The 27390-nt window shown below is 42.6% G+C and overlaps 1 protein-coding gene across 5 annotated transcripts in view; it reads right to left on the reverse strand.

Annotated features, from left to right (window-relative positions):
- The window catches only part of POF1B (POF1B actin binding protein), a 268805-nt gene that overhangs the window by 42480 nt on the left and 198935 nt on the right, over positions 1–27390 (reverse strand). For all 5 annotated transcript variants that reach the window (XM_069212651.1, XM_069212643.1, XM_069212647.1 and 2 more), the window contains 2 exons: positions 5676–5828; positions 4238–4357 (listed from right to left, as the gene is read on the reverse strand). In XM_069212651.1, the coding sequence (XP_069068752.1) occupies positions 4238–4357; positions 5676–5828 (273 nt within the window). The remainder of the gene's footprint in view (positions 1–4237; positions 4358–5675; positions 5829–27390) is intronic.

Below are 27390 nucleotides of genomic sequence, written 5' to 3' on the forward strand. Positions count from 1 at the left end.
TTGAGTGAGTCTTTGCCGGGGCTGGTTTACTCACAGTTTGTTGCTGCGTCTTCGGCTGCTCACTTTCGGACTCATCCGAGTCCGAATCTCGAATGGAGAATCTCTCCTCTTCCTCGACGTCGATCTGCTCGGCCGGTGTCGACGCCAGCTGGAGTCTTTGAGCTCTTCGATCTCGTAGTGTTTTCTTGGATCGAAATGCCCGACAGGCCTCACAAGTATCCTCCCTGTGTTCTGGAGACAAACACAGATTACAGACCAAGTGTTGGTCTGTATAAGGATACTTTTCGTGGCAGTTGGGGCAAAAGCGGAAGGAGGTCCGGTCCATGAGGTTTGAAGATGGAAGCGGTCAGGCCGACCAGGCCCTGCTGGAGAGTGGAAGCCCCGAAGGGCCGCCGGAGCGCTTCTTTCTTCGGTGTCGATGTGCTAACACTAAACCGGTACAGAGCGCGAACAATACCGTCAAATTTTCTGATAACTAACTAACTTTTCCGAATCGAAAATACGGAGCGAAGAGGAACACGTCCGAACCCGATGGCGGAAAGAAAACAATCTAAGATGGAGTCGATGCCCATGCGCAATGGAGCCGAAAGGGAGGAGTCCCTCGGTCTTGTGACTCAAAAAGACTTCTTCGAAGAAAAACAACTTGTAACACTCCGAGCCCAACACTAGATGGCAGGATAATGCACAGCATGTGTATCTGCAGCTACACATGCCATCGAACATATGGATATATTAGTTGTGCAGACATACTCTCTACCATCTTGTACATTATTCGTTTGAGGGGGTATACATGTTAAAAATCACAAAAGACAAAGCAGACCCTTATGGGAATCCTCATGCAAGCGTCCCAGTTGAGATGGTAAATTTAGCTGCTGGCCAACAGATGACTGTGGCCACTCAATTACTGTAACCATGCACTGCGTTGTATTACACTGCAGCATTTGTAAACAGCTTTTTATTAGAGGAGAGACAGTAAAGCGATCCAAAATTCAGCAGCTCCCGAGCACCTTTTTGGAGTGCAGCTTGAAAGGGTTCAAGATGTAGTGGGTGTTTGAGATCCAGGAGCTTCAGACACATGCTCTACACACGGTGTAGCGTATGTGTCAGCACCCAAGCATGTTCTGCTGCATACAGTGCGAGAATAGACACAGCTGCACATTCCTATTGCCCAATTTGAATAATTCATATGCTAATTCTTGTGGTTATATTGATGGGAAGAAGTATGTATTTAATGTTCTCTGGTACTGTCAATGGTTGTCAATTCCCTTTATTGGAACCTGCACTGAGTCACAAACCATGGCTGAGTGGGTGGAGAACAATGTCCACCAGTTAGTCGTTTTTTTTAAGATGTCAGTTGTCTAGCATACCTGAGCAGCTTGCTTGATGAAACTTGAGATTTGTTTGAAGGCAGAGCAGTCGATTCCCATGGTTTGTCTCTCTAGCAAATGCAAGCCAATGAGGGAAAGGGCAATGGTGCCAGATATGATGTAGGTACACATTAGTAGGTTGAGAAGCTGGCTTGTGGTTGCTGTTTCGATTCTCAGTAGTTTACGAAGTGTTAACAGGGAAGCTCTAAAATAAAGTGCATCAGTATATTCAAGCTAGGAGAGTGATTGTATTGGCAGCTTGAACTTTAATGGAGGTATTATGTGGAAACATTTCCCCAAATGATTTACTTATGATATAAGAGATCAATGGGCATCCATTATCACATCCTTGACTTCTCACCTAAGCTGAGAGTAGTGGCAGTCCTAGTTCAGGGGGGGTCAAATAGTTTCATCAATAAAGGTTGTACACAGGTTGAGGAGGATCATCAATGAAGAACGGTTATCTTTAACTGCAGGACCTGGCCTCAAATCCAGGAGACCAGACTTCAGTCCTCTTTATGGCTTTTTAAAGCAATAGAGCAACCCATCCATTGTGTTGCATTTTAAATATGGTGGTTCAAGTGATATATGTGGCAGATATTTAAAGGATTATTGCTGAGAAAGGACGACTAGAAATATCTTTATCCAAGTCCACCATTCGGAGTGGCTTTTTAAGCATTAGGTAACATTTGCCACAAATACTGAAGCTCATCAGAATCTGGATTAATGACAGAGAAGGAGGAAGGAAACTAATACAGTTTGGAATGTATATTTTGATCCAGTTAGTGACAGGTTAATAAAAAGGTTTAAACTGCAGGATCTTTGACAAAGCCTGATTGATGGCACTATGAGTTCCCTGAAGCTGACCTTGATGTTTGCTTCTTCTTCACTCTTGACATTCTCTGATAATCAAAGCATTCTACAAAGCCATTTTGGCATCCTTTGGATAGACTGCACTATTTTTCATGTGATCGAAATGCAAGGTGCACCTTTCAATTTCAAATAGTGTCTTTGAAGGGCATTAAATCATCATCCTAAAAGATTTGACTTTCAAGGGTTCTTCAAGCACACTGAGAATGTCATCATGAATTGTTAAAGATCATCAAAGAGCAGGACCTAAAATGGGTACCTGTAAAAGAACTTCAAAACATGTGTAAATTATTTTAAGCAACAAGAATGAAGAATGCCTACAGAGATGAGCATATTACATTTTTAAAGAATCATCCGAATTCAGCTCAGTAGGGCTTTATACCACTCCATCTGAGAAAATGTGACAATCTCTGTTTCTGAAGGAAAGTTCAAACCATTATCAGTAAATCTATCAGTTCTAGTCTACCTGGATCTACTGCAACAGAAGCTCTGCTCTAGAAAATCAGTCTAGAAAAAGTGAGGTTAATTACATTCTCCCCCTTGATCACTGTAGACAGTTTTTCTTCCAATAACGAGGAGCAAGGTATTGGTTCATTATGAGATGTGAGTTCTGTAAAAACAGATAAAATCATTTGGTAACTGGTTGACTTGGATTATTAACTTTGCCAGTTAACTACTACAACAGCGCTCAGATGCATTCTGAGTGCAGACATACCAGGGTGGCCGTCATACTGAAGAAACCCTATTTGAACTTATACGCAATGGAAACCTTTTGCCCTATTTCCAATCTTCCACATGTAGCCAAACTGTTAGAAGCTGTAGTTTCCCAAACAGTAACAAATTATTTTGCAATCCACTCACCTTCTAAATCAATTCCAAGTTCCATGAAAGAGGTCACAACACAAATGCAGATTCATTAGAATTAAATGCATATCTTCTAACAAAGGCGTTTTTTGTAAACAGGTTTACTGTCAGCCTTTTAAAAAGACAAGCAGTAGAAGCACCTAAATCCTCTATTAATATTTCCTAAACAGAATAATGACATATCTATCAATTCCTTATAATTATTCACTTTGCACTTTAGGGACAGCCTTTACATTTCATTTAATGAGACATTAAAGTTCACTTAGAGGATACAAGGACAAGATGGATACAATATTTTATTTTTGGTAATGTAAAATGAGCAGGCAGGAACTGAATCATTATTGTATTATGGGTCTCCCGGTGATCAAAACAGAAGCTGTGCCTGCAATGGATAACACTTTCCAATTACCAAATCATTTAATACAAGTGCTGGGTACTGAATCAGAACGCTTGCTGTAACTTCAAAAGGTTGCCATCACTTGGAAAAACATCTGTTGGCGCAGGGAGATGGAGCACAATTGCATCTGATAAAACCAAAGACATAACAAATACATATCTAAAGACAATAAAGCACTTGCATCTTTTCCTAACAAGGATAGTGGATCCCCTTTATTTATTTTTAGTAAATCCCTTATGGTCCCTTACGGCTTTGTCATGTTACTGACAGAGTCTCTAAGGCTGTCAGCTAATCATCACTGCAATAACACAACATGTAAAGACAGAATGTTTCAGGTGGTACAAACTTGAAAATGTTAATAAACCACAATCACAACTAAACACGTTGACTAGATATTGTCGTCTAAGGGAAATTTATAGTTGGACATTGTATAGAGACTGTTTTGAAAAAAATCATACTATTTTATCTAGTGTAAATGGTTAGATCTTTGCTGCTGTGCTAGTGGCAGTCACAGACAACCAGATCATCTGGTATTGTGGAACAGATCTGAACCTCTGAGCCGCAGAAGAACCTAGTTTTTAGACTTGTCCTTAAGCTCTAATGGCAGGCATCTCTGTGTATTTATAAAATGTGATTTTGGGATGCTTTTAATACATCAGGCATGTGAGAAACAAGAGAGACACTGCATAAGCTGTTATGTTCCTTTGTCATCTCCTCACAGTCAAAGAAAGAGACTTACCCTCAGTTTTTGTATCTCTTTATCTTTTTCTTCCCGTAAACTGGCTAACATTTCCATGTAATGTTTGGAGATTTTTTCTGTTTCCTTCACAATTGTTGGACTGGAGCATGTTTCAGAAATCTGTGAATTTAAAGAAAGTCAATTAACCAAGGACATAAAATACAGATCTACAATGTTGTACGTGACATGCACCTCATCCACCGCTAATAAGCAACATCTCTCCTACTCCAGCCTGACAGCCTAGCAACATGGGACACTCTCTCCTCCACAATAATGTAAAAAATCTCAAATTGTTCTCAAAGCAACATAACTAAGCACAATGCTATCTTGTTCCCTGTATGCCTTCAAAGCCCTCAAGGTATGGCACAGCTAGTGTCCGAGGTATCAAAGAGAAAGCTGGGTACTGTAGATGCTACTTACCCCTCATGCCCATGCAATCATTTTTCTCCTGTTTGTAATAAAGCAACAAAAGTGTCTATAATCCAGACATCTAATGGACAACAGGTACCAGAAAGAGCAACTGTATAATTAACATACAAAAACAGGAACACTAAAAGAGGGAAAAACAAGATGAGAATGAGGTAAAAGCTGGTTACATAAAATTAGCCAAAACGCTATGGATGCTACTAAAGTATTAGATGATTCGTGGCACACAGAAGAGCTAAGTGGAATAAAAAAAATGTAACACCAAGGGAGTTGTAATTAAACCATTGCTGAATGGGTAAAACTGGGAGTACCAAATAATAGAAAAAGGATGAAAGTTGATTGAGGAGGGAAGACAGTGAAAAAGGTAGGCATAACCAAAAGAATGAGAACCAAATATATCAAGAAACTATGAATTGCTGTATATCTTGTCCTCTTAGAAACAAACCAAAACCTAGATTAGCTTTTGATTTTGAGACTTAGTCTACTGTAACCAGCTGACAGTGGTGCCACATAGTCTTGTTGGAGAAACAGAATTATTATCTTTGGATGTACCACCTGAAACAATTCTACAATAGTATTACCAGAAATACTTTGGAGTTTGTGTTCAAATTTGGACAGAAATTGGATTCATGCCACAGTATATTTCTATCTGGGGAATTTAATATTTGTATGTTCTCTACAATAAAAACTTCAACAAAGGCAGGAAAAAACACGTATACACCGCCTGTATAGCCTCAACTACTTAAAGCAGAAAATGCATGCAATGCTGTATTCGGAATGGGAAGAGCTCAGGGCAACTACTATTATGTAAACAACTCGTTTTCCATCTGGCTAGATTGGATCCAGAGCTATGGACTTTCAAAGTAGGAACATAAGAAACAATGAGACAAGATTTTGTTCAACATTTAGGATAAATATCCAGTTTTAGTTTTTTCACCTTTCAGAAAACACAGACCAACATCAGCATGCGCAAAATTTGAATACAGCATGAGAATCAGTGCCTTAATGGTACCTGTAATCTCAGGTTGTCGCTTTCTTGCTCTAGGGCACGTTTACTGAATTCCAGTTCCTTCAAGCGATAGTCCTTGTCAGCATCTGCGTTCTTCAAAAGAAGAATCTGTTCTTCTAATCTCCTTATTTTTAAGCCATTCTCTTTTAGGGCTTGCTGATGTGAACAAAAAGCAGCATTATTTCTCGAAGGTACACTTTCCCATACACTTTAACTTACAAATGATATCTGTGTCATCATGTAATCGAAGATCAAATAGGAATATCTGTTTCAACACTAACTCGAATTCATTTCTGTCTCTTGGGTGCAGTATGGTCTAATTATTCTAGAAAAACATGGATTCAATAAAATCAACATGATTTAAAACCATAAACGGTGCAAAGACCCCACTCACCTGTAGATAACAAGAGAGAAATACAATATAATGTTGTTACAGTGCTGAACCTTATTATGAGTTATTGGAAGAAGGCTTCATTTAACAAAAGTATTATTTTATTTCATAAAAGAAAAAAATCTTCAATGTGGCAAGTACTCATCTTCTAATGAGGATCACTTTTTTTTAAAAAGGCAGGCCTTGGAACACCCCTCTAGGTTGTTTCACTGTATTGTTTACTGTACCGAATAGAACTAAAATCTCATCTTCAAGATATACCTCACAGTGGAAGCTTAACTTGGCCAGAATACGTATCAGTTGCATCTGCTGCCAGGAAGAGATGCAGCGTGCGGAGCAGGTGGTGCGGGTTGTGGGAAGGAGGAGTATAAAAAAACCTTACCTGCCCCTTCGCGATCCGTAGCTCCTGCTCTAGCCGCCTCTCGTCTTCTTCCCTCCCTAACCAATCCAGACGCTTCCCGCATGCTGTGTAACAGCATGAAATTAGTGCAGTGATGGGCCTGAGCGGGCAGAAATGTCACTCAGGGAGGGAGTGGGGCACTGCGCTTGGTCTCCACCTGGCTGTAAAATACAGCCGGGTGGAGAGTTTCTAAGTGCACGTTAGTTTGGCCAGCCACAGCCGGCCGGCCAAACTAACATGCCCACTTGGAGGCGCTCAACTACTTCTCCTCCACTTGTTGAAGTGGAGGAAGCTGGCTGTGCCCCCACCCTACGAAAGTGATAAAATAAAAGGACAATAAAATACTTATTATCCCTTTATTTTTTTGCTTTCACCAGCGGGGCGACGCTCCTCCGCCATACCGGAGGGGCCTCCTCTGATATGTACTGGAGTCAATCAAATAACGTGTTTCCTACCTTTGCTTAAGTTTTTTTCTGGTGGATACTTAGCCTTCCCTCAATTACTCCATCTACTGAATATCCTTTGGTGCTGGAGAGGATCTAAAAAAACCTTCATCTTCATCTGGTAGCCCCATGTAGCTTTGTCTGTGGTTCTACTATGCTTCTGGATGCAACAACACTTGCAGAGTGGCAAACTGACCAAATATTCAAGGTGTAGAACGTGTGCCTTGCGTTTTAAATGATCCTAGTGTCCCCAGATATTGGAAAAGGACCAGGAGCAAGCTGATCCAATGTGCCAGACTGCAAGCAATATTTAAACTGTGACAGGAGTGATGAATAGGTTACAGCAGCTTATCAGATTGCTTCACATTGGTACCTTTAACAAAGTGCCCAGCCTATCCCAAACTCTGATCTGGACTGGGTGTATGAGCTTAGTACTGCCTGCAGAACAGAGACAAACAAAAGTTGGAATGCAGTTTCAGCTGATTTTGTAGCAGAGCCATTCCAAATGCATGATGATCTGGAGTGGTCAAGGACCCACAGGATTATGACAAAAGACCTAACCCAGGAAGGGAAAAGCTGGTTATAACCTGACACACAGGAGTAAACCTACATTTCCCCAACAAACCCCTGGTCTCTCATGAATGGATCCCTCCTTGTGGATTGCCCTCCTGCAGAGATTCCTAAGTTACACCCCTCAACCACTGATCATACTAAAAGTAGCCGAAGCCTAAAGGCACCTACTGCTTTCAGTTGTGTGACATCAGCAGGCTGACCAGCAAACAAAACAAACTTTAGTTTTTAAAGCAAATCCTTTTTGTTCTTACACCAAGATGTCTCCCCTATAATATTGTGAATGAACCGTTCACATCAACTGCACTGCAGACATAATGCAATGGGCATAAATGGCCCCACCACCTCTACTTGCTCAAGATGCATTTACCCCAATGTGGGGTTTTACCGTATGGTCAAACTTGTGCCTCGCCTGCAAACCAGCCATGGTTGCAAAGGAGCATTCTGTAACTTGAAGTATGTATATGTCACATTTAATAAGGATTTTTTTTTGTCATTTGAAGTCATTAACCTGCACAAATTACATCAGAAGTCTGTACTTTTCAGTAACGTTTTTATACATAAGAACATACTTATGTGGAACTATTACACTTTAAAAAAAATTGTAACAGCATTTTAAAATAGATGTAAAATAGTATTTTAAAATAAAAAACAAATGTATTTTAATTTTGAATATTTAACTTTAATGTGATATTTTTTAAAAGTTTTCTTTAGGAGTAATAAGGAATTTTTAAGGCTCAATGATGGGTAATGTATACCACAGTAAGGAGTTTTTTGGCCCCTGGGATGGGTGGAGTATAAGGCAGTATGATGTTTTTAGGGTTGAGGAATAGGCAATGTTTAGGGCACATTACTGTTTTTTGGGAATAAGAGAAGGAGATTGCCAAAATTAGTGTAATTTTTGCAAATTCCTAAACCAAACGATAAAAAAGTACATTTATTACTACATTATCACTATAGTTGGTATTATTTTATATTACGTTAAATCACATTAAGAAATTATTTGCGTAGTAAAAAACATTTGCCTAATGTAACTATAACTCGCCCTTGCCATGCACAATTTTCCCATCAATAATTTTACTGCAAATGTTACAGTGATATTATCAATGATGCCATAGAAGATATCACGAGTGATGTGATATCTAGGATAATTAGCAGCGCTTGGCTAGAGTGAGAGGCATGGTTGCCATAGGGCACGAGTTATAGTTACTTGAAATAACTTACTATGACAGCTGAATGTCTATGGTTTTGTACGAGTAAAATCTGAACATAACTATAACATCCCTGTAACATTTGTTTTTTTAGTTAATTAATTTCTAAGGTTTTTTAATTCTATTTCCTAACTACAATGTCCCTAAAACCTTTGTTTTTTTTCAGTGAATTTCTCTTTTTTTTTTTTCAAAGGTAAATAAGTTGCCCATTACAATGCATGGTGGGGAGTGGGTTGGATGTAGGGCCTTGCCCGGCATTGTGCTGCCACCCTTTTCCAAGATTGCAACTCCTGCCTCCTCCGCTTCCTTGCCATTCATTGTCCAAGCCCCTGCTCCCTCATTACAGTCCTGCCTGGCTGTTTGTCTGCCACTACCCTTCCCACCTGCCCATAACAATTAGCTTGCTGCCCCACCCATCTCCTCCCTACCCTCGGTTGTCCGAGTCCATGCACCAGCACCTTCTCTTCTGCGCTACATGGTCCAATGGGCTGCCACTGCCCTCCGTTTAGCTTGATATCCCTGCCCACTCCTCTGGCCCTCTGCTGCACCATTCTATGCCACATCATTGCCCTCCTGCTTAGCCTCTGTGGTTTGCTTGCTGCCTCTACCCTCTTTCCCTAGCCTCCAATGTTTTTGTGAATGCTCCTGCTCCCTCCTTTTTGCCATGTTCCAAGGATGTGCCACTGCCCCTCCCACCTGCCTAGTATGGTCAGATGGCTGCTGCCTGTCCCTGCCACCTCCACCCTGCCTGAGTTCCATACTCCATTTTGCTGCCACTACCTTCTGCCTTCATGCTCTGTTGTGCTGTAACTGCCCCTCCTACCTGCCCTGCATGGTCTGCTGTGAAGCCCCTGCCCTCTCTTGTCTGTGTCCAGCCCCTACCCCTCCCTTATGTGCTTCATGGTCTTCTGTGCATGCCCCTTACCCCTCCCTCCAGCCCAGTATAGCTGTTCTGATGCCACTAACCCTCCAGCTTGCCATGCATGGTCTATGCTGCCACAGCCCCTTTCATCTGCCCTGTGTGGTCAGCTTGCTGCTCCTATCCCCCTCCCACCTTCCTTCCGTTGTCTGTGTGTATGCCATTATAGTCTCACTGTTGCCCTCCATGGTGTGTTGTGCTTCCAGTGCCCATCTCGCCTCCCCTCCATGGTCAGCTCGCTGTTCCTGCCCCCTTGCCCCTGCCCTCCGGTTTGCATGTGCAGGCCCTATCCCCTCCTTACTGCCTTGTCTGGTCCGTTGTCGTGCCCCTGCACCCTTCCCTCCTGCCCTTCATGGCCCGTTATGCTGCAACTGTCCCTCCTGTCTGTCCAGTATGGTCAGCCTGCTGCCCTTGCCTCTTTCCCCTTTGCTCTCTGTTGCCCATGTGCATGGCCCTGTCCCTTCCCTATTGCTTTCCATGGTCCATTGTGCACTGCCATCCCACCTGCCATGTGTGTTGCATTGTGCTGCAGCCACCCCTGATGCCTGCCCTGCAATGTCAGTTTGGGGCCCCTGCCCATCTGTCCTGCCCTCTGTTATCAGAGTCCATGTCCCTACCCTATTCCTCTAGCCTCTTTTGCCTGACCTGCATGATTGGTTCATTGTCCTTGCCCCCTTTCCCCTGCCCTCCATGCTCCATGGCTGCTGCTGCCCCTCCTGCCTGCTCAGCATCTTCAACTTGTTGCATCTGTACACACCTCCCTGCCCTCAATCATCTGAGTCCGTGCAGTTGACCTCTGCCTCCTCACAGTATTCTAATGAACTACTAGATTGCTAACATTCTATATTTATTATAAAAGTGTGGCAAGCCTGACGTCTTCTTGATATAATCAAAACTGTAATACCCAATACATTTCCTTTAGAAATTATAAAGATGATAGGGTATTATTCCCATAGAAATTATGGTTAGTGCTCTAACAAACTAAAATGAGGACATATTTTCTGAGTTCTCAAATAGCGACAGATCACTTCTAAACTATTTGCTATATTTATGTTTCTTAATCCAGTTGATCACATGATTATGTGTTACACTTAGGGAAGAGGATGTGGCGCTGCAGCCAGAACTACAGACATTGCAACTGGGAAACCAGGTTCGAGTTTCGGCGTCAGCTCGACATCCTGTGTTTCTGGGTAAATCACTTAATCTCCCTATGCCTATAACCAAAATGAATGTGTCCTTGTATAATTTAAATGATGCTCATGCAAAGCACTCCAATACCTTCGAGACGAGTCTGCGCTATATAAAACTTGAAAAATAATTTTTTTTTAATGTTTTGCTCACTTTTTGTCATTGGGCGAGGGCTATACGTGGGTTACTTTTGGGTGGTATTTGTGCTACATTTAGGCTCTTTTTCTCTGCTGGCCATCTTGGGAGACCTATTTGTTATGAACTTCCCTAATTTCCTCATTTACAGCGGTATCCTCAGTAGAAAACGGTTTCAGTTCTCCACTTCGATTCCATCGAGACGGCAGTCAGATGTACTGCACTTGTGGTATGAATTCAGAATGTTATCACTCTACTTGCTCATTAGAACACTCTAATAAAGCTGCTGATCACCAGGGATTAAACTGGCAGTCTGCTGCTGGTATTGAAAGTGCATGTTTCAGTCTGCATGTCAGAATGTTTTAATGAAATAGAAGAGGAAGATATTTGAAAACTCACTTAAAAATGTCCTCAATTTTCTTTCTACAGCACTAACCATAATTTCTTTGACAAAATGAATCCCCTCATTTTACTCCTTTCTAAATTAAATGTTTTACGTTTTACCAGTTTGATTCAATCAAGACGGCTTCAGGTGTGCCACACTTTTGTCATAAGTAAGGCTGTTAGTGCTTGAGTTGTTCCTGAACACCCTGGGAGGCTGAAGTAGATCCCAAGGGAACCAACTAACAAGCTGCTCCTGTTGGAAGTTCATATTTTACTGAGAATGTCAGACTTCATTCTCATATGGCTGAGAAGGATAGAGTGAATTTACAGAACATATGTTCTCATTTCAGCTTCTGGAGCACCTTCCATAATCTCTTTGGGAAAATCATGAGAAAACAGTTTTTTATCAACATGATTCCTGAAATCCCAGCAGAAGGCTTTTTCACAGGGTAAAATCATCACCTTAGAACACACCTCAGTTCGTAAAATTAGCATGGTACCATCAACAAATAATTTATAGTGTAACTAAAATCTGTTATCCTTCATATGTTTTCCTTTTTGTGACCCTTGTGAGAGCAGAATTAATTTGTAACAAATTTGTATTGATTGAGATGATACGAACCTACATGAATTAGAACAACAGAGAAAAGCGTATGTCTCAGATGTGGCCACTATAGTGCATGTAATAACCAATAATAAATTCACAAGTGTATGTTACTTGATGTGCAAATGTAGATGTATTAACAAATTCTAATGACATTAATGTCATGTGTTTACGTAAATAATATTAGCCATTGATTAATCATGGCTAATATTTTGGGACTACTTGACAAGCCTCATGCTAAATTACCTGACATGAAAAATGTTCTGTGAAAGCAGAGAATTAGTGTTATTCATTGTTCACACGGGGATGACCAAGCAATTTGTAAATGTCTTAAACATTCTCATGAGAGCTGCTTGCTAGAATGTCTTGTACTAGAAAACGCAACATTGTAGACTTGATGCGTGAGACAGCGATGTTGCCAGGACCGAACAATGGATGCACTGACTGCAGCTAGGATTGCAAGAAGAAAGTTACCTGACGAGCCTGATGATGGGAGCAGGAGAAGAGGAGCCAATCATGGACATGTGAAAGACGGTTTAATTAAATTTTAGATATATAGGTTATAGCTTATTGGTTCTACTGAAAATGTACGAGATTCTGACCAATGATGGCATGAGAAGACTTTCACTGTAGTTTAACTTAGTCTGCCTGCCCTTAGGTAGGAAAGCCTCTTTCTGAAACCTTGGAGTCTTTCTGTCTCTGTTAGTGTCCTATTTAAAGAGAATCCAGTTCTATGTCTTCTGCTATATTTGAGTTAATGCTGATTCTTTATCTTAATGTCCTTTGGTTCAGTTAATTTACAGTCCAACCCTGACTGAGCCACGCCCTTTCACTGCCCATTCCTGATGCTGACCAGATTGATGTCCACCTGACGAAGAAACTGCCTTTTGCAGACTCTTTGAGGAGAGGTATAACAATGCTATTCTTTTCTGCTATATTTGTGCTTTTCTTTTAGGTACCAAACAGTATTTTGATAGAGCCATAGTTAGATTTTTTTCCAAATTATCTTTTGACTAAATTGTTTGCATGAAGCCCAAAAGTGCTTTTCTAATTTGAAGGTTAGTTAGGAAGCCCAAGGACGTTGACTATTTGCAATTAACAGAGAATGGATTCTATTCCTCAGTCGAGTTTGGATGTGTACTATTTCTGTTTTCTAATTAATGCTACTGTTGATTTGTACTATAATCCTTGAGTGTTTAACTGGCAATGCTTTTGCTAAATTGAGATTCTTTAGAAGATTCGGTCAACCAGTGTTTGTGTATGTTTATCATTTGATTTTGAGACTAATCTATGTGATATTAGCATTGTTAATCTAGGGAAATAATTATATTAAAATTATACTAAAAGGTGTGGTTATTCATGGCAGAATGGGTCATGGTGTGTAAAGATTATTGACTCTAAGATGAATGTGGTTTATTGTTTATGGTGGCCAAGACTATAGTTAAAGTTCTGACTTACAGTGGAATCACTCTAATCGTAGTCAAAAGGTCCATCGAACCTCTAACGCGTCCTCTTATTAATTAAACTATGAAAGACAACATAAGGTCAGACGCGCTCACACCCTCAAACCTGACATTCACTACAATGCATTTCAATGGAGTGCTATTATGTTTATTGGTCCCAAGAAGGCTGCCAGCACTTCCTGGTTGAAGTGCTAACAGCCAAATAGATCTCACCATGAGATCTTTGCTTAAGCTCTTCCCAGATATGTATATTTATTTTTCCTTTATTAACTCCCAAACTACTGAATGGACCTACATCAAATACAGAAAGCACAATGTGCACACCAAAATCTAGCTTCCTGTCAAATCTGGTGTAGTTCAGTTCAGCAGTTCGGGCTGTAGTCGAGTCTAAAGACCCTATGGGAAAATGAATTGGGAAAAGGCATTTTGGGGCCCCTTTTTCTCGTCCCCTGCTTGAACAATCACTCTGATACTTTCAACACCACAGCTGAACTGATGTTCATATTAGTTTTGAAAATTCTGCAAAGATTTCTCTAACAGCGGCAAGGTTATTGTCAAACAAAATTTATTTTTCCTATGGAAATTTGGTCCTAATCATAACAACCCACTAGCGACAGTCCGAAGGTGGATATGGATATGTATCTACATGCGTGTGTATATATATATATATATATACATACATATATATATATATATATATATATATATATATACACATATATATATGGAAAATGTCACTTACCCAGTGTACATCTGTACGTGGCATGAGATGCTGCAGATTCACATGCTGTGCATTATCCTGCCATCTAGTGTTGGGCTAGGAGTGTTACATGTTGTTTTTCTTAGAAGAAGTCTTTTCGAGTCACGGGACCGAGTGACTCCTCCCTTTCAGCTCCATTGCACATGGGCGTCGACTCCATCTTAGATTGTTTTCCCCGCAGAGGGTGAGGTAGGAGTTGTGAGTATACTAAAGGTGCCCATGCAATAGAGTAGTAATGTATGTACCTAATGTCTATTAAAATAATATTTATTTACATATTTACAATTTTTATTCAATAAAAAACAGCTACAGGCTACCAGGGAGGTGGGAGGGCGCATGTGAATCTGCAGCATCTCATGCCACGAACAGATGTACACTGGGTAAGTGACATTTTCCGTTCGGTGGCATGTGTAGCTGCAGATACACATGCTGTCCATAGACTACAAAGCAGTAAACTCCCCAAAAAGCGGTGGTTTAGCCTGTAGGAGTTGAAGTTGTCTGAAATAATGTTCTTAATACAGCCTGCACTATTGTGGCTTGTTGTGTTGCTAACACGTCTACACAGTAATACTTAGTAAATGTATGAGGCGTAGACCAGGGGGCTGCCTTACAAATTTCTGTCATTGGTATATTCCCAAGAAAAGCCATTGTGGCGCCTTTCTTTCTAGAGGAATGTGCTCTTGGTGTAATAGGTAATTCTCTTTTTACTGTAATGTAGTAAGTTTGAATGCATTTAACTATCCATCTGGCAATGCCTTGTTTGGATATAGGGTTACCTGCATGAGGTTTTTGGAAAGCCACAAACAATTGTTTAGTTTTACAAAATTGTTTTGTTCTGTCAATGTAATACATTAGTGCTCTTTTTATGTCTAATGTATGCAAGGCCCTTTCAGTTACTGAGTCTGGTTGTGGAAAGAAGACTGGGAGTTCCACAGTTTGGTTTAGATGGAATGGTGATATGACCTTTGGTAAGAATTTTGGATTTGTACGGAGAACCACTTTATGTTTATGTATTTGTATAAAGGTTTCTTGAATAGTAAAAGCTTGTATTTCACTCACTCTTCTAAGTGATGTGATAGCTATTAGAAAGGCTACTTTCCAAGTCAGATATTGGATTTGACAAGAATGCATGGGTTCGAATGGTGGGCCCATGAGTCGTGTTAATACAATATTAAGGTTCCACGAAGGTACTGGTGGTGTCCTTGGGGGTAGGATTCTTTTTAGACCCTCCATAAATGCTTTAATGACTGGGATTCTAAAAAGTGATGTTGTATGTGTAATCTGCAGATAGGCAGATATTGCAGTGAGATGGATTTTAATGGAAGAGAAATGCTAGATTAGACTTTTGTAAGTGTAATACATAGCTTACAATGTCCTTTGTGGAGGCATGTAGTGGTGGAATTTGATTAGTGTGGCAGTAGCAAACTAATATTTTCCATTTGTTTGCGTAACAATGTCTTGTTGTAGGTTTTCTCGCTTGTTTAATGACCTCCATACACTCTTGTGTAAGATTTAAATGTCCAAATTCTAAGACTTCAGGAGCCAGATTGCTAGACTGAGCGATGCTGGATTCGGGTGTCTGATCTGTTGTTTGTGTTGTGTTAACAGATCTGGTCTGTTTGGTAGTTTGATCTGGGGTACTACTGATAAGTCCAACAGTGTTGTGTACCACGGTTGGCGAGCCCAGGTTGGTGCTATGAGTATTAGTTTGAGTTTGTTTTGACTTAGTTTGTTGACCAAATAAGGAATGAGTGGGAGAGGGGGAAAAGCGTAAGCAAATATCCCTGACCAGCTGATCCATAGAGCATTGCCCTTGGACTGAGGGTTCGGGTACCTGGATGCAAAGTTTTGGCATTTACCGTTTTCTTTTGTTGCAAATAGGTCTATGTTTGGTGTTCCCCAGCGGTGGAAGTGATCCTGTAGGATCTGGGGATGTATTTCCCATTCGTGAGTTTGCTGGTGATCTCGACTGAGATTGTCGGCTAACTGATTCTGAATGCCTGATATGTATTGTGCTATTAGGCGAATGTGGTTGTGAATTGGCCAATGCCAAATCCTTTGTGCTAAGAGACGCAGTTGTGACGAGTGTGTCCCCCCTTGTTTGTTGAGATAGTACATTGTTGTCATGTTGTCTGTCTTGACAAGAATGTGTTTGTGGGCTACTAGTGGTTGAAACGCTTTTAATGCTAGAAATACCGCTAGCAGTTCCAAGTGATTTATGTGAAGTAGTTTTTGTTGTTTGTCCCATTGACCCTGTATGCTGTGATTGTTGAGGTGTGCTCCCCACCAAACCATGGAAGCATCTGTTGTGAAAGTAGCTTGAGGCACTGGGTCTTGGAATGGCCGCCCTTTGTTTAAATTTATAGGGTTCCACCATTGAAGCGAGGAGTGTGTTTGGCGGTCTATCAACACTAGATCTTGAATTTGACCCTGTGCTTGTGTCCATTGTTTTGCTAGGCACTGTTGTAAGGGCCGCATGTGTAATCTTGAATTTGGGACAATGGCTATGCATGAGGACATCATGCCCAGTAGTTTCATTACAAACTTTACCATGTAGTGTTTGTTTGGTTGTACGCTTGATCTTACATTTTGGAACGAGTGGACTCTTTGTGGACTTGGAGTGGCAATTGTCCTTTGTGTGTTGTGTTGTTCCCAAGTATTGTTGTATTTGGGATGGTTGCAGATGTGATTTTTGGTAATTTATAGAGAACCCTAGTTTGTGTAGAGTTTCTATGAGGTATTGCGTGTGAAATTGACATTGTTGTTGAGTGTTGGCTTTTATTAGCCAGAAGTCCAAATATGGGAATACGTGCATGTGCTGTCTCCTTATGTGAGCGGCTATTACTGCTAGGCATTTCGTGAATACTCTGGGGGCTGTTGTTATTCCGAATGGTAGCACTTTGAATTGATAGTGTTTGCCTTGCATTACAAACCTTAGGTATTTTCTGTGAGAAGCATGGATGGGTATGTGGAAATACGCATCCTTGAGATCCAATGTTGTCATGTATTCCTACTTTTTTAGTAAGGGAACTACGTCTTGAAGTGTTACCATGTGGAAATGATCTGATTTGATGAAGAGATTCAGTGTTCTGAGATCTAAGATAGGTCTTAACGTTTTGTCCTTTTTTGGAATCAGAAAATATAGTGAGTAGACACCTGTTCCTTTTTGGTGATTGGGTACGATCTCTATTGCTTGTTTTTGTAGCAGTGCTTGGACCTCTATTTGTAATAGGTCTAAGTGTTGTTGAGACAGTCTGTGCGTTTTTGGTGGCACATCTGGAGGGAATGTTGTGAATTCTATGCAATAACCATGTTGGATAATTGATAGGACCCATATGTCTGTGGTAATATGGGTCCAGTTTTGGTAGTATGTGGTTAGCCTCCCCCCCACTGGTGACAAGTGTTGGGGTGTTGTGACTTTGAAGTCACTGATTGGTCTGGCGTGGTTTGGCTGGTTGGAATGTTCCCCTTCCTTTTGGGAATTGACCTCTATAGGAACCACAAAACCCTCCCCTTTGGTATTGTGATTTATAGGTGGGTCTGGTTTGAGAGGTTGAAGGATCAGATGTTTGTTGCCGAAACCCCCCTCTGAATTGTGGTTTCCTAAAGGTGCCTCTGACTTGTGGGGAATAGAGCGCGCCCATGGCTTTGGCCGTGTCTTTTTTCATTTTTTTCAATGGCTGTATCGACTTCCGGCCCAAACAATGTTTAACACCGCTTGTTGAATCTCTGGCTTGAATCCAGAACTTGGTTACAGCCGTGTTGGCAGTCCGTGCTGCCGTGTCTGCCGAGTCTAGTGCGGACCTTACCTGGTTGTTAGATATGGCCTGTCCCTCTTCCACTACTTGCTGGGCACGTTTTTGGTGTTCCTTGGGTAAGCGCTGTATGATGTCTCGCATATCGTCCCAGTGTGCCCTGTCGTAGCGTGCAAGTAGGGTTTGTGAATTTGCAATTCGCCATTGATTGGCTGCTTGTGATGCCACTCACTTGCCTGCAGCGTCGAATTTCCTACTTTCTTTGTCTGGTGGTAGAGCATCTCCTGACGACTGAGAGTTTGCTCTTTTTCTTGCTGCCCCTACAACCACTGAGTCCGGTGTGAGCTGCTGTGTTATGAACACCGGATCTGTTGGGGGTGGTTTGTATTTTTTTTCAACTCTAGGCGTGATAGCTCTTCCCTTTACAGGCTCCTGGAAGACCTGTTGCGCGTGCTTGAGCATGCCCGGGAGCATTGGCAGACTTTGGTGGGATGCGTGGGTGGATGCCAGAGTGTTAAAAAGGAAGTCATCCTCTACTGGCTCTGTGTGCATTGCTACGTTGTGGAACATAGCTGCCCTGGATAGTACCTGCGTATATGCAGTACTGTCTTCTGGTGATGACGGCTTGGTTGGATAACATTCTGGGCTGTTATCCGATACTGGTGGATCATAAATCCCATGCATCCGCATCATCTTGGGTTATCCCAGTATGTGTGGGTGACTGTATTATAGGTGTTCCCACTGACTGGTGACAATTGTGGTGAGTGCAGTGGGAATGGTTGTGGGGAGACCATTGGTGGTGGTGATTTGTCTCTAACCACTTTGGCCTTTGGCTGCATTTCTGTTTCCTGAAATGCAAGTTTCCTTTTTGATTTGAGTGGAGGTAAGGTCTGAATCTTGCCAGTCTCTTTTTGGATATGCAACCTCCATTGTGTATGGTCAGGTTCTTCCATACCTAACTCTTGCTCAAATCGATGTCTTTCCTGGAGTTGCATGGAAAGTCTTTGCTCTTCTGTATAAGAGCTTCTTTTCGGCTCCGAGGCTGCTTTTTTCGGTACCGAAGTTTCTGCTGTTCTAGTCTTTTTCGGTTCCAAGGAGATTTTCCGGGGTTTGGTCGATTCGATCACTCAGTGTCTAAATCGTTCGGTGCCGGATTCTCGACCGGAGTTGGAAGTCTTCGTCGGCAACTCCTTGGCCTTTTTCGGTGCCGATATTTGGTCACCTTCCTTTCAGTGGGTTGAGCCATGGCCTGCTGGCGGTGGCGTCCCCATTGTCTTAAGTGTTTTTGTGTGACCCTGAGTTTGGGACGGGGCAGGTTTACTCACGGTTCGTTGCACTGTCGAGGGTCGTTCACTTCGGATTCATCCGAGTCCGTCTCTTGGATGGAGATACTTTCCTCCTCTTCGACGTCGATCTGTTCTTTTGGTTTTAAAGCCATTTGCAGTCTTCTTGCGCGTCGATCTCTTAAGGTCTTTTTCGATCGAAACGCTCGCCAAGCTTCACAAATATCCTCTCTGTGTTCGGGTGACAAACACAGATTACAGACCCGGTGCTGGTCTGTATAAGGATACTTTGCGTGACACTTAGGACAGAAACGGAAGGGGGTCCGGTCCATTAGTCTGGGACGACGGGTGTGGTCGGGCCGACCAGGCCTCTGTGAAGAGTGGAAGCCCCGAAGGGCCGCTGAAGTGGTCTTGATGTCGGTGCCGATACACTAACACTAACCTGGTACCGAGCGATAACAATACGGTCGAATTTTCGATACTTTATCTAACTTTCCCGATTCGAAATACGGAGCAAAGAGGAACACGTCCGAACCCGATGGCGGAAAGAAAACAATCTAAGATGGAGTCGACGCCCATGCACAATGGAGCCGAAAGGGAGGAGTCACTCGGTCCCGTGACTCGAAAAGACTTCTTCGAAGAAAAACAACTTGTAACACTCCGAGCCCAACACTAGATGGCAGGATAATGCACAGCATGTGTATCTGCAGCTACACATGCCACTGAACATATATATATAGAATAGTTGGGACCAACTTTTCTCATAGATGAAGTGTTTCTTTTTTTTTTTTTGCTAATAACTTTGGCGCAGTTTGACGCATTGCCACAAAATATTCCCAAAAAGTGCTCTCCTTCACCTAGTTCTGCATTTTGGGGTGATCTGTAAAGTGAGGGCAGAGAAACATGGAGGTTCTCAAAATACTTTTTCCCCATGCAATGTCTATGGGGATATTTATTTTTATTTTTTAACACTACTACAGTCCAAACCGCTGAATGGATTTACACCAAACTTGGCAGAAAGGTAAATCTTGGTCCACAAGGATTTCTTTTCATAATTGTGTGTAAATCTGTTCAGTAGTTTGGGACTTATTAAGCCTTTCACTGCTAGGCCCATTCCCCAGTCCCTCCCTGGTGCTATGCCTTTTTTCGGCTTTTTGGGGTAGTTCACGCTTAGGCCTCCTTAACTTTTTTTGTCCACATAAGCTATCCATGCCAAATTTGGTGGATCCCAGAAAGGTGTACATTTCTGAAAACTATAGAAAATTCTGAAGTCAGCAAGAGGTCATTTGAGTAGATCCTACGACCTTGGCGGAGGGGATTACTCTGTCACAAACGTGAAGGATATCCCGTCCGCCATATTACAAGTTACATAGGATATAATGGAACTTGTAATACGGTGAGCGGGATTTGTGACAGAGTTATCCCCTCTGTCAAGGTTATAATCAGGCCCCAAGTGTTGAAAAAAAAAATATTCAAATTTTGTAGGAAAAAACACAGCATTTGTGACAACATTTTCATTTGCAACTTCTTATCACGATGGCCGATTCACAAAAGCTATATAGCATTACATCAGCTAGACACTTCTGTTTGTGGGGATATATAGGGTTTGGGGATTTTCCAAGAACTCAAGGTACCTCAAGCTGCACCTTACCATGGTTTTTCAGTGTGTACCAGGTATAGAGCAGTCCATATGTGTTAGAAATGGGGTATTTGGTTGGCAGTCAGGTTACCCCCTTTCCAAGCAAGGACCCTCACTCTAGTCAGGGTAAGTCACACACAATCCAAATTATCCTGTGCTCACCCTCTGGTAGCTTGGCACTGAGCAGTCAGGCTTAACTTAGAAGGCAATGTGTAAAGTATTTGTGCAGTAAATCATACAATAACACAATATAGCACCACAAAAATACACCACACAGTGTTTAGAAAAATATATAATATTTATCTAGCTATTTTCAGGTCAAAACGATAAAAGATGCAATAAGAAATTGTAGAGATATCACTGAAAAGTGATATGAAGTGTCTTAAGTCTTTAAAAAGCAAACAAAGTCTCTCTCAAGCACAAAGTACCTGGGTTGGAGTGGAAAATCTCTGCAAAGGGCCGCAGAGGAGGAGATGCGTGGAAAAATGGTGTGTGCGTCGGTTTCGCCCCTTCACACACGGACTTGCGTCGTTATTTTTCACGCGGGGAAGACGTGCGCTGTTTTCCGGCGCGCGGACAGGTCTCCTCTGTGGGTCGCAGGATTCCCAGATGTCCTGGGGTCTGTGTGTAGAATCATGGACTTGTTGTCCGGCTGCGCGTCATTCCGGTGAGCTGTGCGTGGAATTTTCTCCCTCACAACAGGCGTTGTGTCGATTTCCTCTCTGGAAGTCGGGCGGCTTTGTCCAGGCGGGCCGTGCGTCGAAGTTCTGGTCGCACTGCAGGCGTTGCGTCGATCTTTTCCCTGCGGGGTCGAGCGGCGTTTTCCCGATCGGCATACAGTGAATTTTTCACCGCGGAGCAAGCTGTGCGTCGAATTTTTCGGCACACAAGGAGTCCAGTTGAAGTCCAGTTGAAAGATGGAAGTCTTTTTGGTCCTGAGGCTTCAGGGAACAGGAGGAAAGCTCTATCCAAGCCCTTGGAGAACACTTCTGCAGCAAGGCAAGAGTTCAGCAAAGCAGCAGGCCAACAGCAAGGCAGCAGTCCTTTGTAGAAAGCAGTCAGGGGAGTCCTTTGAGCAGCCAGACACTTCTTCTTGGCAAGATGCAGGTTCTGGTTCAGGTTTCTTCTCCAGCAAGTGTCTGAGGTGGTAGGGCAGAGGCCCTGTTTTATACCCAAATGTGCCTTTGAAGTAGGGAAGACTTCAAAGAGTGGCTTAGAAGTGCACCAGGTCCCCTTTCAGTTCAATTCTGTCTGCCAGGGTCCCAGTAGGGGGTGTGGCAGTCCTTTGTGTGAGAGCAGGCCCTCCACCCTCTCAGCCCAGGAAGACCCATTCAAAATGCAGATCTATGCAAGTGAGGCTGAGTACTCTGTGTTTGGGGTGTGTCTGAGTGAATGCACAAGGAGCTGTCAACTAAACCCAGCCAGACGTGGATTGTAAGGCACAGAAAGATTTAAGTGCAAAGAAATGCTCACTTTCTAAAAGTGGCATTTCTAGAATAGTAATATTAAATCCAACTTCACCAGTCAGCAGGATTTTGTATTACCATTCTGGCCATACTAAATATGACCTTCCTGCTCCTTTCAGATCAGCAGCTATCACTTCAATAATGTATGAGGGCAGCCCCAATGTTAGACTATGAAGGGAGCAGGCCTCACAGTAGTGCAAAAACGAATTTAGGAGTTTTACACTGCCAGGACAAGTAAACTACACAGGTACATGTCCTGCCTTTTACCCACACAACACCCTGCTCTAGGGGTACCTAGGTCACACATTAGAGGTGACATATGTGTAGAAAAAGGGGTGTTTTAGGCTTGGCAAGTACTTTTAAATGCCAAGTCGAATTGGCAGTGAAACTTCACACACAGGCCTTGCAATGACAGGCCTGAGATAAGGTAAAGGGGCTACTTGAGTGGGTGGACCAACCAGTGCTGCAGGCCCACTAGTAGCATTTAATCTACAGGCCCTAGGCACATACAGTGCACATTACTAGGGATGTATAAGTACATTAAATGGTCCAATTGGGTATGATCCAAGGTTACCATGTTTAAAAGGAGAGAGCATGTGCACTTTAGCACTGGTTAGCAGTGGTAAAGTGCGCAGAGTCTAAAAGCCAGCAAAAACCGTGTCCAAAAAGAGGAGGGAGGCAGGCAAAAAGTTATGGGTGACCACCCTAAGGCATGTCAGGTCTAACAATATGGTAAAATATAAACAGTGAAAAATAGATATCAAGAAAACCTATGTATTTCTGAAATGGGCACACTATATGGAGTTTAGAAGCAGGGGTTATTTGCACATCTCTGAATTTGTGGGTACCTATACTAGCATGTGAATTAGAGGGTATTTCTCAAAATTACTTCTTTCTTACACTTTGTCTTACATTTGGAAAGTGCAAATGCAGAGAAATACATTTGGTAATAACACTTGTTCTACTATTCTGTGTCTCCAAAGTCTCTAAAGTCTCTAAGTTTAGTGCATCACTTTTGTGAGTAGGCCTAGTGCCTGGACGGGAAACAGCTCAAAATGCCATATCGATACTTCAAACTTTTCTATGCAAAAACAACCCCTTTGTTTGCAAAGAGGGCAGCTATGGTTATTGGGCCCTAGCTCAACTGATACCTGGGGAAACCTAGCATACCTGCACAGTTTTGAAAACTAGACACCTAGGAAAATCTAGGATGGGGTGCCTTGCAGGGATCCCATTAGTTTTTTTTAATTTATTTTTTACCCATAATGCCCTGCAAACCTCACATTTTGCCTGAAATCATGCAAGCATGCAATGACAGGAAGTTATCAAACCAAGGGCAATAGAAATGTGGGGATTCCTAGAGACATTGATTCGATAGGTTCCACTCGCTGGCACTAGGCCCAGCCAAACAAGCGGCATGGCATTTTTATAGGCAGAAGTAGGGCAGTGCTGGGTGCTAGGAATTCTGTGGATTCTGGAAGTTTCCATCGCAGAAATGTGAAGAAAAATATATTTGTAATCAACTTTTGAGGTTTGCGCTGCATTGTAGGTAATAAAATGGTGTGGGATGGATGTGTGCAGACCCCTTTGGATTTCTGCAGATGTCTAGTTTTGAGAACTGTTTGGGTCTTGTAGGCTTTTCCAGATGGCAGCCTACCTAAGACCAAAAAGTGCAGTTTTTCACCATTGCGAGTGGGATGATACTGGGAGTTAGCCAAATTCTCCTGGTCCATTTGTAAAAACAACACCTATAATAATTTAATATCCTCTTGCTTGCCATTGAGGTGAGATGGTTTAGTCTGCAGGGGAGCAGAAAGACTGTTTCCCCATTTTTGAGGGGGAGAGGGCTTGGCCATGGGCATTCTGGGCAGCTCCCACCCTACCAAAACAAGTGATCCGTTACTGGGCTTTCCACCCCCTGGGGGGGGGGGGGAAGATAGGGGTAATTACCACATTCCCTCCCCCCCCCCCCCCCCGGGGGAGAAAGACTGTTTCCCTTTTTTTTGGGTAGTAGGGGAGGGCAAAGTCATGTCCATGCTGGGCAGCCCCCTTCGATACAAACCAAAAAAGTAATCCCTGGTGCCTAGTGGGCCTTCTGCCCACGGGGGAGAACAGTTAGGGGCTGTTGGTTGCCTCCCTGAGGATGACACTGTTTTCCTTTTTTTGGGGAGGGGGCATGGTCATGCCAAGCAGCCCCACAAATACAAATAAAAAAAGGTAATCCCTGGTGTGTAGCGGGCTTTCTGCCCCCCCCCCCAGCCCTCTCAGGGACAGAAAGACTGTTACCCTCTATTGGGAGGGGCATGGCTATGCATTCCCATACTGGGCAGCCCACCACCAATTAAAAAAAAAAGTAATCCTTCCTGTATTGTGGTTTTCTGCCTCCCCTTGGGGCAGATCGTCCTACATATATGTCCAATTTGCCACCCAGGGGTTGGGGAGGGGGGCAGACAATGGCCAAAATAATTCCCCACCCTCAGGGGGCAGAAAACAGCCAAGATTGAAGCCCAAACATTGGGAGCAGTCCTTGCATGAGGGGCTGCTCTCGGTACAAGAATGAATCCCTGCTGGTCTATTGGAGTGGATCCCTGCTTGGGGATCAGTCTCCTTGGCAATCCCCAAACAGGGATCCACTTGGAAAAGGTACCACTGGAAAGGGAAGATACCTCTCCTGTGTTCTTTGGTGCTTGGGGCACACCTTCACATGCAAACAACCCCATGCTGCACACAGCTTTTAGCCGTGCAGTGTGGGTGGTTGGTGTGTGAATGGGTGTATTTTTTGTTTGGTCAGCTTTGGATCCATCAGAGATTTATAGAGGCGGGTTCACACGCTGACCCAGGGGTTAATGCGCGGATCATCTGGAAAAAAAATCAAATGGGCAATTATTGCCCAAGAGGGGTCCCTGAGGGACCTCTCCATGAGTCCTATGGGGTCACGATACCTGTATCCTGATCCCTTGTGTGTTTTCCCCACTTTTTTGGCCTCCCCGGACCCCTTGCTTCACCCCGGGATCTGTGGATCCCCTGCAAGTGGATCATTGTCCCTAGACATCTATATTTTTACTTCTTTAACCACTTGGGTACTGAGGATAGAAAGGTTCCATCCTCAGCCATGGTGGTTGTGTGCAGAGGACAAAAGTGTTCTGTCCTCTGCACACTACCACCAAATCCCTCTGCTGTTTACAGCAAAGGGATTTCCTTTTTCACCAAAGTTATTAGTAACACAAATACAGCATTTCCTATGGAAACACAACATATATATGTATATGGAAAATGTCACTTACCCAGTGTACATCTGTTCGTGGCATGTTCCGCTGCAGATTCACATGCTGTGCATTATACTTCTGCCATCTAGTGTTGGGCTAGGAGTGTTACAAGTTGTTTTTCTTCGAGGAAGTGCTTTCGAGTCACGGGATCGAGTGACTCTTCCTCTTCGGTTCCATTGCGCATGGGCATGGACTCCATGGTAGATTGTTTTCCCTCAAAGGGTAAGGTAGGAGTGATAGAGTATATAGGTGAAAATGAAAATAGATGTCCATGCTAATGGGCACACACATATACATATAATATATACACACACATATGTACAAGTGCTGTTAACTTAAATGACTACAGGCTACCAGGGAGGTGGGAGGGTGCATGTGAATCTGCAGTGAAACATGCCCCGAACAGATGTACACTGGGTAAGTGACATTTTCCATTCAATGGCATGTGTAGCTGCAGATGCACATGTTGTGCATAGACTACAAAGCAATTTGTCCTCCCATAAAAGCGGTGGTCAGCCTGCAGGAGTTGAAGTTGTTTGAAATAATGTTCTGAGTACAGCTTGACCTACTGTGGCTTGTTGTGTTGCTAAAACATCTACACAGTAGTGTTTAGTGAATGTATGTGGTGTTGACCAAGTAGCTGCTTTACATATTTCAGCCATTGGTATTTTTCCTAAAAAAGTCATAGTAGCACCTTTTTTCCTTGTAGAATGTGCTTTATGAGTAACTAAGAGTTGTCTTTTGGCTTTAATGTAGCATGTTTGGATGCATCTTACATCCATTTTGCTAATCCTTGTTTTGAAATGGGATTACCTGTATAAGGTTTTTGAAAAGCTACAAACAGCTGTTTGGTTTTTCTGAATGGTTTTGTTCTGTCTATATAGTACATTAGTGCTCTTTTAATGTCTAATGTATGTAGAGCTCTTTCTGCCACAGAATCTGGCTGTGGGAAGAAGACTGGTAGTTCCACTGTTTGATTTATATGAAAAGGCGATACTACCTTTGGAAGAAATTTGGGGTTTGTTCTTAGTACAACTTTATGTTTGTGTACTTGTATGAACGGTTCTACAATAGTGAAGGCTTGAATTTCACTGACTCTTCGCAACGACGTAATTACGACTAGGAAGGCATGTTAAGAATTGCATTTGACATGAGTGCATAGGTTCAAATGGTGGGCCCATAAGTCGCGTAAGCACTATGTTTAAATTCCAAGAGGGAACTGGCGGTGTCCTGGGTGGAATGATGCGTTTTAAGCCTTCCTTAAATGCTTTAATAACAGGAACTCTAAATATGGAGCTGTGCTGTATATTTTGTAAATATGCTGAAATTGCAGTAAGATGTATTTTTATGGACGAGAATGCTAAATTAGATTTTTGTAAATGAAGTAAATAGCATACAATATCTTGTATTGATGCTGTAAGAGGGTCAATCTGTTTAGATTGACAGTAATATACAAATCTTTTCTATTTGTTAGCATAGCACTGTCTAGTAGTGGGTTTTCTTGCTTGCTTAGTAACGTCCATACATTCTGATCCAAGCTCTATGACCTCAGGAGCCAAATCGCCAGATTGAGTGTGTTGGGATTTGGGTGCCTGATTTGTCCTTTGTTTTATGTCAATATGTCTGGTTTGTTTGGGAGTGTGGTACTACTGACAGGTCTAACAATGTTGTGTACCACGGTTGACGGGCCCACGTTGGTGCTATGTGTATCATATTGAGTGTGTTTTGACGCAATTTGTTAACTACAAACGGAATGAGTGGGAGAGGGGGAAAGCATAAGCAAATATCCCTGACCAATTGATCCACAGAGCATTGCCCTTGGATAGGGGATGTGGGCTTCT

Source organism: Pleurodeles waltl, chromosome 2_1 (assembly GCF_031143425.1).
Source record: "Pleurodeles waltl isolate 20211129_DDA chromosome 2_1, aPleWal1.hap1.20221129, whole genome shotgun sequence".
In the NCBI taxonomy this organism is placed as follows: Eukaryota; Metazoa; Chordata; class Amphibia; order Caudata; family Salamandridae; genus Pleurodeles; species Pleurodeles waltl.